The following is a 14,873-nucleotide window of genomic DNA, read 5'->3' as shown; positions in this document are numbered from 1 at the left end:
CCTTGCCTGGTGGGTCCCCACTGCCAGCTAACATATCCAACCCCCAGAGTGCGATGGGTAGTTTGACCTTCTTACTGGATTCGACAAGACATGGACCTGACAACCATCACCGACAAAGACATGCTGCAGCCTTGCTGCCAACACGCCATTTCGCGATCTGAACTGGGTACTCTAACCCGGTTCCCTTTAAAACTCCATTCCCAGGCAGGGGAGGGAGGAGACGAGTCTCTGTCTCCTCCCCTCCATGCCTCCCCCATACTTTGCCTGGTGGGGCTCAACCCCACTGACATATTTGGGAATACCTACTCTCTCTCATCCCCATCCCCCCACACTAACTAAACCGACTGAGTACACCCCTAACAATGCCGCCAATTTCTAATCAAAGTCCAAAAATTCAACCGCTTTCTCATAAACCTCTTTCAGCCTTTCCAAATTGTAGTGTTCCCCCCCCCCATTTTTTTTTATAGGTCTTGCCACTGAAATCCTTGGAAAATAGGTTGCGGGGTACTGCCAGAGTACTTAAAAAATCTACTGGGTGCCTGACCTGCCTCCTCGTGACAAAGTGTGGGCAACAGTGGGTCCCAATAGGGAGCCCAACAGCTAAAATGGTTAGAGAAACAACATAACATAACACTACACAACAAACCACTCCCCACACACTTTTTAAATCTCTGAGAAAACTTCCACTGAGTTCTGTGTAAGTGACAGAATTCACTTACAAAGAATACAACACGGAGATGAGGAAACCCCGTGCTGTCAGACAACCAATACACTTTAACTTTAACTACTCTAACACAAAGCAATAAACTATACACACTTCTGGCATTTACAGGAGTTCTGTTTACTTCACACAAGTAACAATTGGCACAAATGTGGGGAACAACTGGTGGTGCCCAATCCAAATACTATGCCACTATGCTGGAGATGTCTGCTATCAGTCTATATGCATAACTAGACATATGAAATTGACTTAGTAGTACATTCAATTTTGAAAAGGTAAAGTAGTGTATCTGAAAATGTGTAGTTGGCTTCTCACTGATTCACACAATGGTTTTTGCCTTATATTGACTGATGATTATTTTAAATTTCATATTTATATGATGCAATTACTCTTTCTAAACATAAATATCAACTATATAATTTACCTACCAAATAATTCATTTGGGCTTCAAATGTAGCATCTTTGGAAGTCTGCGTTACAGCTGGATTTAAAGCTTTCTTTGCTCTTGCTCTCAAAGTAAAATCAAAATTTGGATTATTCATCTTCTGGAAGAAGAAAGATATACAAGCTATTTCATTAATTTATTTCTCTTAATTTATGAGAAAAATACTTTAAAATGCAAGTTTGAAAGTAAAACTAGTAGGTCACAACGTAGGTGATCTACAAATATACAAATAATTGTATATAATTATAGATCACCTGACATTACAAAATATACACTGATAAAGATACATAAAAATATACTAATGCTGTATTGGTGAAATTTAGTTTTTCGAACTGCAAAAGCCATTTCTAATACATCCTTTATATTCATATGCACAAATTTACCACCTTGGCCTGTTGTAATAATACTGAACCATCCATCAGATCTCTGCTATCATTATACATTCAAAATGGAATCGAGTAGTAAAAGGATGTCATTTCCCCATTGTATATGATGATGGTGAGACTACATTTAGAATATTGCATTCAGGTCCAGATACCACACTTGAAAGAAAGGAAGTAATAGAACTTCTAGAAAGGTCTCGGAGTTCTTCTCTAGACATTGGAGAAGGGAACCTAATATATTTCTATCAGGTTCCTGTCCCCCTCAAGATATTTAATTGTCAAGCTTTGTATTCTGCACCTTTTAAGCCATTCTCTATATGAATATCAATTAGTGCCTCTCGAGGGGCATAAATGCAAAATTTTGCAGAATAACAGAAGGTAGGATCTCAAGAAGCTTAATTTTGGGTGGCATGTTTTAGATCACTGGAATGAATTATTTTTCGCAGTGGAACTGGATAGTAACTATTTTGGTGATGGGAAAGATGTGAATGCTAGTGTTTTTTTTTTTTTTTTTCCTCAGAAAGTGCTTCATTGCATCAATAAGTCATTATAATACTAAACAAATATGAATTCTACACTTTGTATAAGATAAGACAATATAGTATATTTCGGAAAGTTAGTACTAGCCCTTTTCCAGGCAGCACAAAAAAAAAAAAAAAAACAGAAAATAAAATAAATGAACAACAGAAACACAATACACAGAATGAGCTGTATATGCAAGATGCTCAAGCGTGTGTATGAGAATATGAACATCCTCTTTCTCCTCATGAACTTGGACCTCAGTGAAGTTAAGTTTGATGTAGATTAACCCGTTCGGTGGTATGCATGCAAATCTACATTTTTCACGTTTGGGCTCTTGGTAGTACATATTCAGAGATAGTCTTAAAGGTCATTTCAGTGTTCCATTAATATACATATTGCCTTGAAATTTTCTGGTACTTGCTTGCTATCTGTTGTCTATATTTACAACTAATTGTAAATACAGTTTATAATAAATGGCAGCACAAAAATTAGTTTTGAAAATAGAAGGAAAAAATTGTGCCTGTTGTTGAATCAATATTGAGAATTTGATAAAACTGAATCAACTAATATATAAATAGATGTATATATAATGCTACACCAAGAAAGCAAGAATGGATTTTATTTATAATCTTTTAACAATTGTTTTCAACTCTGATTTGATTTTTCATAATAATTTTACTCTAGTATTACAGTCAAAATAACAACATATTAATATTTTAAAGCATTTATGTATACAGTTTCCATATTTACAAAATTTCAAAAATTTCACAAAAAAATTCACTTCAGAGATCCTGCCAATATGAAAATTACTGCAAGAGACCCAACCACATGCAGGAAACTAATTATTGAAAATAGTTAAATGTTTAACAATGCATGTAAAAATTAAATTACAAGTTATAAAATTAAACCTGGTAAAATTCTAATCTTATCTTCATCCATGTTGGATGAAGGGAAGGTTATAGTTTGGAGTTAGCAGGCAAGCTATAGCTACCTTCTAACATGAAAAGTAGTTTTGAGCTAATAGTTCTTTCCATTGATTGTGTATACAGTCAGTTCTGCTATAACACTAATTTTAGCGATGCGAATTTGCTTCAACGCAACTTCATCTGCAAGTAACACCAAGTGAATGCCAGCACCAAGCTGAACGTAATGACCTGAGCAGCAATATATACACGTCTACAAAGCTTAAAAAATGTCAAATGTGTGTGAGAGCTATATTTCCCATTTACTGTATTTACAAGATAATAGGGGATGGTGCAGACTGACTCATATTTTCAAGAGCTCACATTTTTCTGTTTGAACAGAAAATTTGTGAAGCATCATAGTGTTAGCAGAGGAGCACATTTCTGGAGGTCACTACCATAAAACAATTAAAACAATTTGCAGTTCCCGGTTTATTGGCTTTTCTGTTAGAGTGGAATCTATTATTGATCTTATTGCATTTGCGATAATACCGGTAGCTGAAATTCTGTAGGTTTTACATTATATATGGCGTTTTGTGTTTCCCCTTCCACAAAATTTTCAATCATATAAAAAACTTAAATATATTTTCAGAATCTTCTCTTGATTCCTATTTTTTAAGTTTTGTAACTTGTTACTCTGTATCTCACTTGTGCAATGCGTGCATGTCATGTTTGTCATTATTGATTGCTTAAGTTTTTTTTACTGTTTTAAATTTTACAATAAAAAAAAAAAAAAACGCCATTGAACAGAAATATCAATTAGTATGCATATATTACAGTATTAATTAAGCCATGTATGTAAGCATATATAGTCTCTGACCAATACAAAGTATCTTGTCAGGGTAAAGTGCTATATTTACTGTAATATTTTTTCTTTTTTATGTAAACCCCAAACACGAAAGGTATTAGTACCGTGCTAGGTTTAAATGTTGATTTGACGAAAGAAGACATTAGTTGACATTGGACTTGAACTTCTGTAGACTGTAATTTTCAGGAAATATGTATGAAGGAAGGTTGTTCCAGAAAATGGCAGTTGAATGAATAAACGAGGAAGATGAAAAGTTGGTTCTGTGAGTTTGAAGTTGGACAGTAAATGGATTTTGTGCATTAGCATCAGGTGCTAATGCACAAAAATTTCTTCACTATTATTGGACTGTTATTTGTGGTAAAAGAAGAAGAAGCATGTGAAGCTTCACACATTCACTGACTACAAGTAAGCTATTCACTTGGCAATGAGGGATGCAGTTATCCACAAACAGCAAAATTTTCTCATTCTCCCTGCTCATCTTGTGATTTAAGTCTCTGATCCATTCTTTGTAGTTTTTGACTACATCCAAATCCTCAATAAATAGTTAGCAATGTCTTCAAACATGTAAAAGATCAGAGGTGCTGGGTTTCCCAATTATTATGAGGAAGCATCTCTGTTCCAGACATGTTTGCCACTAGGAGAATGGTAATCCATTGTTTTGGCTTTTTCCCCCCACCACTACATTACTTATCTTTAAATGTAAGCATTTTATCCAGTAGCAACTTATACTAAAATCCGGTTTCATCAGCATTGAAGATGTCATTCTAGTCGTGTCAACAAAACATTTTAGATGATTCTCCTTCCATTCCTTTGTAGCTTCAATACCAACAACTGCACTTTCAATTCCCCCCTCTTTTTTAAAACATGGTCCATGACAAGTCTAAAATTTCTGAACCCAACCACAGAAGAACTTGAAATCCTCAATATTCATGGGATAAGCAAATGATTCAGTCTTACCTTTTAAAAGATTTACAACAATGGGATAGTTTTTTGTGTACATCATTATTAAGCTATTCCAAGAATACCCTTTCAAAATCCATATACTTTTTGTGCACTGATCCTACCAAGTGCAACAGTTTTTCTCTAAGCTTTCAATCTTTTTTTGATCACTCTGAACGGTGTACAGTTAAGAATACTGAACTGTTTAGTGATGTTGGCCTTACAATGCACACCATTATCTACAGCTTATAAAATCTTAAATTTTGTCCCTGATTTGCAAAGCTACCTGTTTTGTAGAAGCCTCATCAATAAATGTACAGTCTATACATATTGTACATATAATGAAATGAATTTCTAAAGTTCATTTCATTACACCAAAGAATGTGAGAAATGGTAAATGAGTGTGGGAAACCACTAGGTGATTTCTTGTTGTCAGCCTTAAATAAATTAGCATTGTCTTATTTTAAAATGTGAATATTGTAAAAAAAAGTACTGTAATAAAAAAAAAAAAGTGAAAAACAAGATAGAGTGGAGGAAGTTCTTGGGTAGGTCATTATAATGAAAGTAAAATAATATTAGGTTTATGGGAAATCAGTGTGGACCTACCACATAACTTGTTACGTGTGTTGGGACTTTATAGAGAGAGAGAGAAAAAAATCACCATAAAGAATTTTGACTGTATTATAAAATATTATAAGTTACCTACCTAAAGCTAAAATTATCACTTAAAATTTGAATCAAATACATTTAATGGTTAGATTTTAAGTGACAAATTCACCTGCAAGTAAGTAATTATGATAATTTATTATAAAACTTACAGCAATTTCATTGTATTTTTTCATTTGTTTGCTGTCTTTGCAGTCAAATAAATGATGTAGCAAGAACATACTACAAACATTAATTTTCAACTGGAAATAAACAGATATTTGGATGTCATGTAGGTTAAAAGTGTTTCATTCTTCTTTTAATGTTTACATTACCTACACACCATACCACTAAACCATGTATATCAAAAGCAATTCCTTATAAAACCATTACCAGATTGGTCAGACAAAACTCTCCCAAAAACTGTGCTGAATAACTGTGATAACATCACAATTATTGAGATAACCCTGCTAAACTTCATCCTTCATCACAAATTCCATATTTTTTTCCTACCAGAGAAGTTAAAAACTTACATGTCCACAGTTGCTCAGACCACTCTTATACTCACTGGGAAAGATATATTTTCACATTTCCAATGCTCTGAAACTTCAACCTGAGCTTAGGATGCCTCCTTTATTATAGAAAAAGGTTTAGTGACCTCCACTTCTTTCAGTATAAAAAGATAGACCCTACCATCTTGCACTTTCTTTGCTTTTAAAACTGATAATTTCTCTTTCAGAAATTCTAATGGCAAATAATTGTTAGATGAACAAAATCTACTCCTCTTGAAAAGAATATAATTAAGATAATTTAGATGTCTCATCAACTATCTACATTTCAAGTTCTTATCTCTGCATATTCACATACGCAGAGAATTTTTCACAATTTTTTTTGGACCTCCTCATTGAGGCCCTTATACAAGCTGCTTAGCCTGTCTATCCCCCCACATTTCTTTATAAACTACTCTATATATTCCATATTGAATAGAGATCTCTTGATTCCTCTGTTGATAACTCAAGCAACCTTTTCTGATACCGATTTCACCTATTCCTTGGTTATCCAATTTGGTTTCTTATGCCACATCTTTTTAAAGGAATTAAATGACAGTAGTTTCTAAAAATTATTTTCAAAACATTTCCCACTTAGCTGGAAGTGCTGCCTTTCAATTTGCTGCTACTGAATGTAACTTGTATGATGTGTAAGGCCAACAATCTCTTTTAAAACTTTCACAGGGAGGTTTGACAAATGTGTGTGAGCTAAGTTGCGAGTTTTATGCTACCAGACAACTCTGTGGAGTGAATTTTTTTGTGGAATTTAAAAAAAAAATGCAAATTAATAAAGACAGCAAATGTGTATATATTAGCATTAGTCAATACATATGATGCAAGAAAGCAAGCTTATACAGCATCAGCCAAAAAAAAAAAAAAAACCCTTCCTATTTCACCATTTGGTCACTCCAAATGTTTGTCTAGTTCAGCCTTAAATTTGTTTAAGCTATCAACTTCCACAACAACAGATGGAAGTCTGTTCCAACAATCAATTACCCACTGGCTAAACGCAAACTTCTGCACATCTATTCTACAACTGTCTTTCCTCAATTTGTATCTATCACCCCTTAGGTTCTTAATCTGAGCAAGCGGAAGTATCCTATCAGCATTGAGCCTGCTCAAACCAGTCAAGATCTTAGACACCTCGGGTGCCTAGTCTCCAGACACTCCAAGCCCTCCCAGTCTCGTAGTCTCTGGACATCTCCTAACCAGCCAACACGCTTGATCTTTTTCTCACAAACAACCCTTCTAAGTACACGGTCGAAGTGAGTGGTCCATTAGGCACCTCAGATCACAACTTGGTGATTGCATCTTCTCAAATGGAGCCTTTATCTCAAGACTATTTCCAACCTCAAGTTGTTTGGCATTACAAGAATGCAAAATGGTATGACCTGCGAGATTTCTTCTTTTCCTTGGTCGGATTACTGTTTCAAAACTTCTGATGTCAACATCTGCTCAGATCATGTCAGTGAAATTATTCTTGTAGGAACGGAATACTTTATTCCACACTCCACTTTAAAATCTTGTCTTTTATCTAAAACTTGGTTTTCCAATAAATATGCTAAGGCTGTTCAAGAGAAGAATGTTGCATATCATAATTGGCTTGTTTCCAATTCTTCAGTTTCATTTTCTGCCTACATTTTCATTTTCATCCTAACCATACAGCCAACACACTTGATTTTTTTCTCACAAACAACCCTTCTAAGTACACAGTCAAAGTGAGTGGTCGTTAAGGCACCAAAGTTCGCAACAATTGTAAAGCAGTTAATAATCAGTCCAAACTAGATTTTGAACAGGCTAAGAGTAGAAAACTTGCTTCTTGGCCTAATGGTAGAGAAGCATTCTTGTCTCTTACCAATGCTATTGGCCGCAACTTTTGCCCATCTCTGCTCCCACCTCTGTTAAAGCAAGATGGTCACTTCAGGCAAGGATAAAGCTGACCTGCTAGCATCCCATTTTTCTTCCAACTCATCTATTAATGATCTTGGTAAAACATCTCCAACCATTCCCAACACACTCCATTCAATGCCTCCTGTGGTCTTCCGTAAAACGGATACCAGAAGGATTTTGACGAATCTTGGTCCTGATGGTATTTCTCCACTGACTTGTTCTCGAAACCTGTGCTCCTTAACTTACTCCTGTTCCTTGCTGCCTTTTTTCATTTTCTTATTCTAAAGGTGTTTTTCTTTCTGCTTGGAAATTTGCTCACATACAGCCAGTTGCTAAAAAGTGTGACAAATCCCTCCCATCCAATTATCGTCCCACTTCAATTACTTCTACTCTTTCTAAAGTAATGGAGAAATTAATTAACTGCCAACTCTTAAATTACATAGAAGCCTTTTGTCTGATCAACGATTGCCAGTATGTATTCAACCAGTGTCGATCCACTGGTGATATTCTGGATTATGTTACCCATTTAGGGACAAATTCAATGGAAAAGTTCGGTGAAACACAAGCAGTTGCTCTTGAAATCTCAAAGGCTTTCAATCGTGCTTGGCATAAAGGTCTTCTAAACAAGCTTCCATCTTATGGTTTGCCAACTGTTTTTTTGTAATTGGTTATCCAGTTTTCTCTCTGACCGCTCACTGAGGGTGACGGGGTGGCTCTCTGTCTTCTAACTTCTCCACTAATGCTGGTTTCCCCCAAGGTTCAGTTCTTTCTCCCACTCTTTTTCTCTTGTATATTAATGACCTTCTTCCATTGACCGGAAATCCTATCCATAGTTTTGCCGATGATAACACATTGCATTCCATTTTCCAGTTTGAGAAACCTTGCCCTGCTTAATCAGTTTCAACTTCTCAAAATATCCACTACCAATTCCTTAAATGCCGATCTCCAGTGGGGCAAAGACAACTTAGCTGATTTCAATCCTTCTGAAACTCAAGTCTTGTCTTATATCTCGCAAAAAGGATTCTTCTGCTCCTATGCTTATCTTTGGTGACACTATGATTTCTAGGCAAGATGATATATCTCTTTTGGGGATTACCCTGACTTCTAATTTCTCTCTTGGCAGAAGCACATTACAAATATTGCTTTCTCTGCATCTATAAAACTTTGTTTTCTCTTTCCCTCTCAGCGTTACTTTTCTTCCAAACAGTTGTTCACTCTCCAGAAATAGCAAATCCACCCTACCATGGAATATTGTTCCCAAGTCTGGGGCGGTGCACCCAAAATCTCTCTCAGCTTTTCTAGATTCCATTCAGAAGAAGGCAGTTAAGTTAATTAATGACTCATCTCTCACAGGGTCTCTCCACTCTCTGTCTCATAGATGTACTGTTTCTGCTGCATGACTTTTCTACTGATACTTCCATGGGCACTGTTCTTCTGAATTGGCTTCTATATTTCCCGCTCTCTCTTTCAAAACAGTCCGAACACGTGCTGCCACCAGCCATTTACTGTCCAACTTCAAACTCACAGAACCAACTTTTCATCTTATTTGTTTATTCACTCAACTGCCGTTTTTTGGTACAACCTTCCTTCTTACGTATTTCCTGAAAATTACAGTCTCCAGAAGTCTAATGTCAATAAATATCTTCTTTCGTATTCTGAATTCTCAACCTCCAACTCATGCACATACTAAGTACTATAGGTTCTAAGACCTCTCGTGTTTGGGGTTTTCATAAAAAAAAAAAAAAAAAGATACTGCAACTTGCAGAACTTAAGCCTTTCTTTGTAAGTGCACCCCTTTGTTCCTCTCACCAATCTTGTTGCACTACTCGTTCAAGCAACTCTACATCCTTCCTAAAATGGGGCCTCCAGACCTGTATGCAGTATTCAAGGTGTGGCCTGACCATTGCCTTATACAAAACGAAAAGGCAATGGTCAGGCCACACCCCGACCATTGCCTTATACAAAACGATAATCACCTCCTCATCTCTGCTAGCAAAATTCCTATATATCATTGACAAAACTCCATGACCTGCTCTGGCAGCCCATCTGCACTGCTCAGAGAACTTCATATCTGACTGCACAATAACCTCAGGTCTTTTTCATTCTCCACCTCCCTGAGTGTAGTACCCAAAGTTGTTATGTTTCTCTTGTGTTACTGCTACCCATATGCAGTACATTGCATTTGTCAAGGTTAAACTTCAGTTGTCACCTCTCAGCCCATCTGCTCAACCTTTCTAGATCCTGTTGCAGCAGCATACTCTCTTTACTCTCATTAAGAACCCTGCCAACCTTTATATCATCTGCAAACTTGGACATTAAGCCTGATAAACCTTCACTGATATTATTGATAAATAAACAAAACAACATTGTGCCCAATACTGAACCCTGGGGGACACCACTAATAACATTAGTCCATGTACAGCAGTGTCCATTTATTACCACTGTCTGACATCTCCCACTCAACCATCCCTTTATCAATTGCAACAACTTGCCCTTAATGCCACCCATACTGCTCCAATTTGTACAGCAGTCTTCCATGTGCAATAGTTAAAAAGCTTTCCTGAAATCAAGTATATGATATTAAAATTATTTTTTGCATCCAGTTCCTTTGTGACCATATCGTAGTATCCAATCAAACTGGTCAGATAAGACTTCCCCTTAACAAACCAATGCTGTGTCTGGACGATCCTGTATCACCTCTTTAACCAGTGACTCCATTATTTTCCACGGAACAGAAGTTAAACTAACAGGTCTATAATTGTTTGTGTCACCCTTTGCACTCCCTTTGTGAATTGGGGATACATTTGCACATCTCCAGTCATGGGGACCTCCTCTGGCTCTAAAGATGTGCTCATAATTATGGCTAAGGGTTTGCTTACTTCCCTTGCTGCCTCCTTCAATATAACTGGGTAGATTTCATCTGCCCTAGGTGCATTTTTTAAGTTTAACTTCAACAGTTTCTACTCCACTTTGCTGCTCTCAGTTAATACAAAATCACTTAGCTCCCTGTTAGAGTTTGATAAAATTCTAGCATTCCCATCCTTGATTAATTCCTCATGTATGAATGTAGATGCAAAATACTCATTCAGTTTATCAGCTACTTGGGCAGGATCGTCAATAGTCAAACCATCTATGTTAAGTGGACCAATGTGATTCATCTCCTTCCTCCTAGAGTTTACATAAGTAAAGAACTCCTTGCTGTTTTTCTTTGTATCCTTTGCCAAAGGTTTCTTGCAATCTGCCTTCGCTTGCCTAACTTCCTTTGTGACTTGATTATAGTCTATCTTATATCTGCCAAAGGCTTCTGTGTCGCCTGGTAACTTATATGCATTCCATGCATTTTTCTTCTCTGCCACAAGCCTCCTTAATTCATCTGACATCTATTTAAGCCTGAACCTTGAACAGTATTTCTTAGTTGGTATGAAAAGCCTAGTACCCTCCAAGATTAAGTCCCTGAAGGCTTCCCATTTAGAATCCACCATTGGTAATATCATCAGTTTATCCCACTGTATAGAATTTAAAACTTGTCTGAGACCACTGTAGTCACCTTCATGAAAACAAAAACCCTTCCCTTTACCCTTGATGGTAGTTACATCATTTAGTAAATCCCACATCAGTACACTGTGATCACTGACACCTAGTGGTTCCTTTATCTGCAAATTCTTAATGCATGAATCTCTGATGCCATCCTGGAATGTGCCAAGCCCCTATGTCCACCTGCCCGACGTCGAACGGAACCATGGATATCAGACGAGTGCCTCGACCTCGTGGACAAACGGAAACAGGCAAAGTTAGTCGACTTTGAACAGTACCGGCAGCTAAACCGAGAAGTCCGACAAAGAATGACAGCAGAAAGAGAAGCATACTGGAACCAAGTGGCAGACGATCTTGAAGTGGCGGCATCCAAGAACGAGTACCGCACTCTCTACCGCACCCTCAGATGTCTGAGTGGAAAGACCAAATTGACTAGTGACAACATCAAGAATGCTGATGGGACCTTCGTGCGATCACCATCCGAACGCCTGCAACGGTGGAGTGAATTCTTCAAAGCTTTGTATAATCACGACCCACCTCAGGGACCGCCAGCAACAGCACTCTCGATCGACCCCCCCCCCGAGGTCTCCATGGTCGATGTTGAGCCTACAGTAGAAGAAGTGAAAGCAGCCATACAATCCCTGAAGAATGGCAGGGCACCAGGAGTGGACCAAGTCACCACAGAAGCGATCAAAGCCGGGGGAGATGTACTGCTTCGCCGACTACAATCACTCCTCAAAACCATCTGGTGCACTGAACAAATTCCGCTAACATGGAGGAAAGCCATTATCGTACCGATCCACAAGAAAGGTGATAACCGGGACTGCAAGAACTACCGTGGCATCAGCCTCCTTTCCATCATCGGAAAGGTCTTTATGAAGATCATCCAGTCAAGACTGCAAAAACATCGCGAGCAAACCAGTCGAGAAGAACAGGCAGGATTTAGACCCGGGCGAGGATGCTGTGATCAAATCTTTGCCATTCGTCAGCTGATGGAGGAGAGGATCCGGTGTGGAGAGCAAACCGTCATTGTTTTCATTGACTTTAAGTCTGCTTTCGACTGTGTCCACCGGCCTGCCTTATGGAAACTACTAGAGGTTGAACATGTACCTCGAAAAGTCATCACACTCCTCCAAACTGCATACAACGGTTTAACGAGCCAGGTGCGCATCCAGAACGATTTATCTGAGGAATTTACCATCCAAACTGGAGTCCGCCAAGGGGATGTAGCCTCCCCGTTGCTTTTCAACATCGTGGTCGACACCATTATGAGGCAAGCATTCAGAAACACACAGGGCATACAATATGACAAGGATCACTATGTGACTGACCTGGTGTTTGCTGATGATAGTGCTATCCTTGCCGGTAACGACGCTGAAGCCACGGACATCCTCTACGACACTGCCCGCATTGCCCAGCTATACGGTTTGAAGATCAATGGTGGTAAGACAAAGGCCCTGACAACAGATGGGTTGCAAGCCACCATCTATCTTGAAGGCGTCCAGATCGAGCAAGTGCAGGACTTTAAATACCTTGGGTCCAGGAGAAGAAAGTTGCATCCACCATGGAAATCCACAACAGAATTGGATAGGCGGCCACTGCGTTCACCTCGCTCAAATGGTGTCTGTGGAAGAGGACTAACATTTCCACAAAGAATAAAATCCGACTCTTCCGGACTTTGATCCTGCCCATTCTTCTTTACGGATCGGAAACATGGATTTGTCTCAAGTTAGATTTGAACAAACTTGAGGTATTCCAAATGCGATGCCTGCGGCAGATCTTGGGCATCTCTCTTCGCGACCGCATCACTAATGATACCATCCACGCCAGATGCTAACAGCAACCAACCATTGCCGACCAAATCCAGAAGCGAAGGCTTAGATGGTTTGGCCACATATGTAGAATGGGCATGAACAGAATACCATCCACACTCCTTTGGAGACAACGACCCACCCAATGGAGCATCCAACGGACCTCGCCTAGGAAAACGTGGGCCAAGCAAGTGGAAAATGACTTGAAGAGCCGACGTCTCGACCTTAACCAGGCCAGGACTGACGCCATGGATCGTAAGGTATGGAAGAACATCACAGAGGAAGTCTGAAACCCTGCGGCACCTACAGCAGCATACTGGTTGCGTGGCCAACCGCCTCCCCCAGCTTCCAGCTAAGGACCAAAGAAGAAGAAGAAGAAGAAGAATGCATGAATAATCACTGCTGGTAATCAGATCAAGAGTATTACTCCCTCTGGTTGCCCCTCGAACATGTTGCTGTACAAAACAATCCTCAAATAAAACGCACAAAAGTCTTGATATCGTGTGAGTGACCAACCCACAAGTTTCAGTCAGTATCTGAAGCTATTTTAAACCATGTTATCACAATGCAGATAGCACTTTCTCCATCCTCCACACCTTGATGAGCAGAAAGTGCACATTGTGTTAGGGGTAAAAGGGGGATTTAAATGTTTGTAAATATTATCAGTAGAAAATAACATTACCTTGGGATTCTTTTTTATGAAACATTATGAAAAAATACTTTTTATTATAAAAATAAGTTAAAAGATTTAAATTTAATACATTAAAATTTTCAACATGTAGTAATACTATTGATAAATAAAACTGATGATGCAAAGAGAAAAGTAGTTTTAACAAAATATGAAAATGCCATTGCATGAGACTATGAAATTTAGGAATATATGCATGAATATATGCTCAGATTTATGGTATACTGATATGTCCATCAATATACCATAACACTGCGTTGAAAATTTTATGAGGCACAGTATTCTAGGATTAAACCCAAAATCAGATAATGGTGAAAGAAGGTGCAATCTCCTACTTCAAATTCATGAAAAAAATTTGAAGGAGGAGTTTCAAATTCATTTTCATGCTGCCACCTATTAAAACTGTGTTTATGTTTACTATCAGTTGGAAACACAAATAAGAGATGGCAGCATGTACTGGAAACTTGAGGCATTTTTTTCATTAACAGATACATTATTGGAAACATATTTGAAATTACCTTAAAAAAGTAAATATACATATATACTTCCAGAGCCCATACTCAAGATGCACTCATATTTTAGAAGGAGAATTTTGGTAAAAAGTATTTTTGCATATATTTGAAATACAAATTCACAAATAAATAATCTTTATTGTATTCTATTGTGTATGTGAAACATGTGTAATCCATCCTCAAATAGGCCTCTGAGGTTGGGTATATTCATATTACGTTCTTAGCGTTTTTTCACCAACCTTTCATGGAGTAAAATAAAATTAAAATAAAACAAAACAAATCTTGATAACTATGCGTATATTGCCCTTTAGTGTAAAGGGCAATATACGCATTATAATTCAGCCCTGACCAGCCATCATAGGAACAGTGTGATAAGAACGCTAATTAATAGAGCGAAATCACATTGCAGTAACTCCGATGATAGGAAAGCAGAGTATGAACGTGTCACGGCGGATCTTACTAAAT

At 37.9% G+C, this 14,873-nt stretch overlaps 1 protein-coding gene across 2 annotated transcripts in view; it reads right to left on the bottom strand.

Moving 5' to 3' along the window:
• LOC150083221 (uncharacterized) overlaps window positions 1-14,873 on the bottom strand; it is a 354,281-nt gene that overhangs the window by 64,385 nt on the left and 275,023 nt on the right. For both annotated transcript variants that reach the window (XM_090377110.1, XM_090377111.1), the window contains exon 13: window positions 1,150-1,266. In XM_090377110.1, the coding sequence (XP_090233236.1) occupies window positions 1,150-1,266 (117 nt within the window). The remainder of the gene's footprint in view (window positions 1-1,149; window positions 1,267-14,873) is intronic.

Source organism: Mastigoproctus giganteus, chromosome 7, assembly GCF_048544385.1.
Source record: "Mastigoproctus giganteus isolate SK-2022 chromosome 7, ASM4854438v1, whole genome shotgun sequence".
NCBI lineage: Eukaryota > Metazoa > Arthropoda > Arachnida > Uropygi > Thelyphonidae > Mastigoproctus > Mastigoproctus giganteus.
The sequence above is the reverse complement of the archived record's forward strand: the minus strand, read 5'-3'. Positions and strand labels throughout refer to the sequence as shown.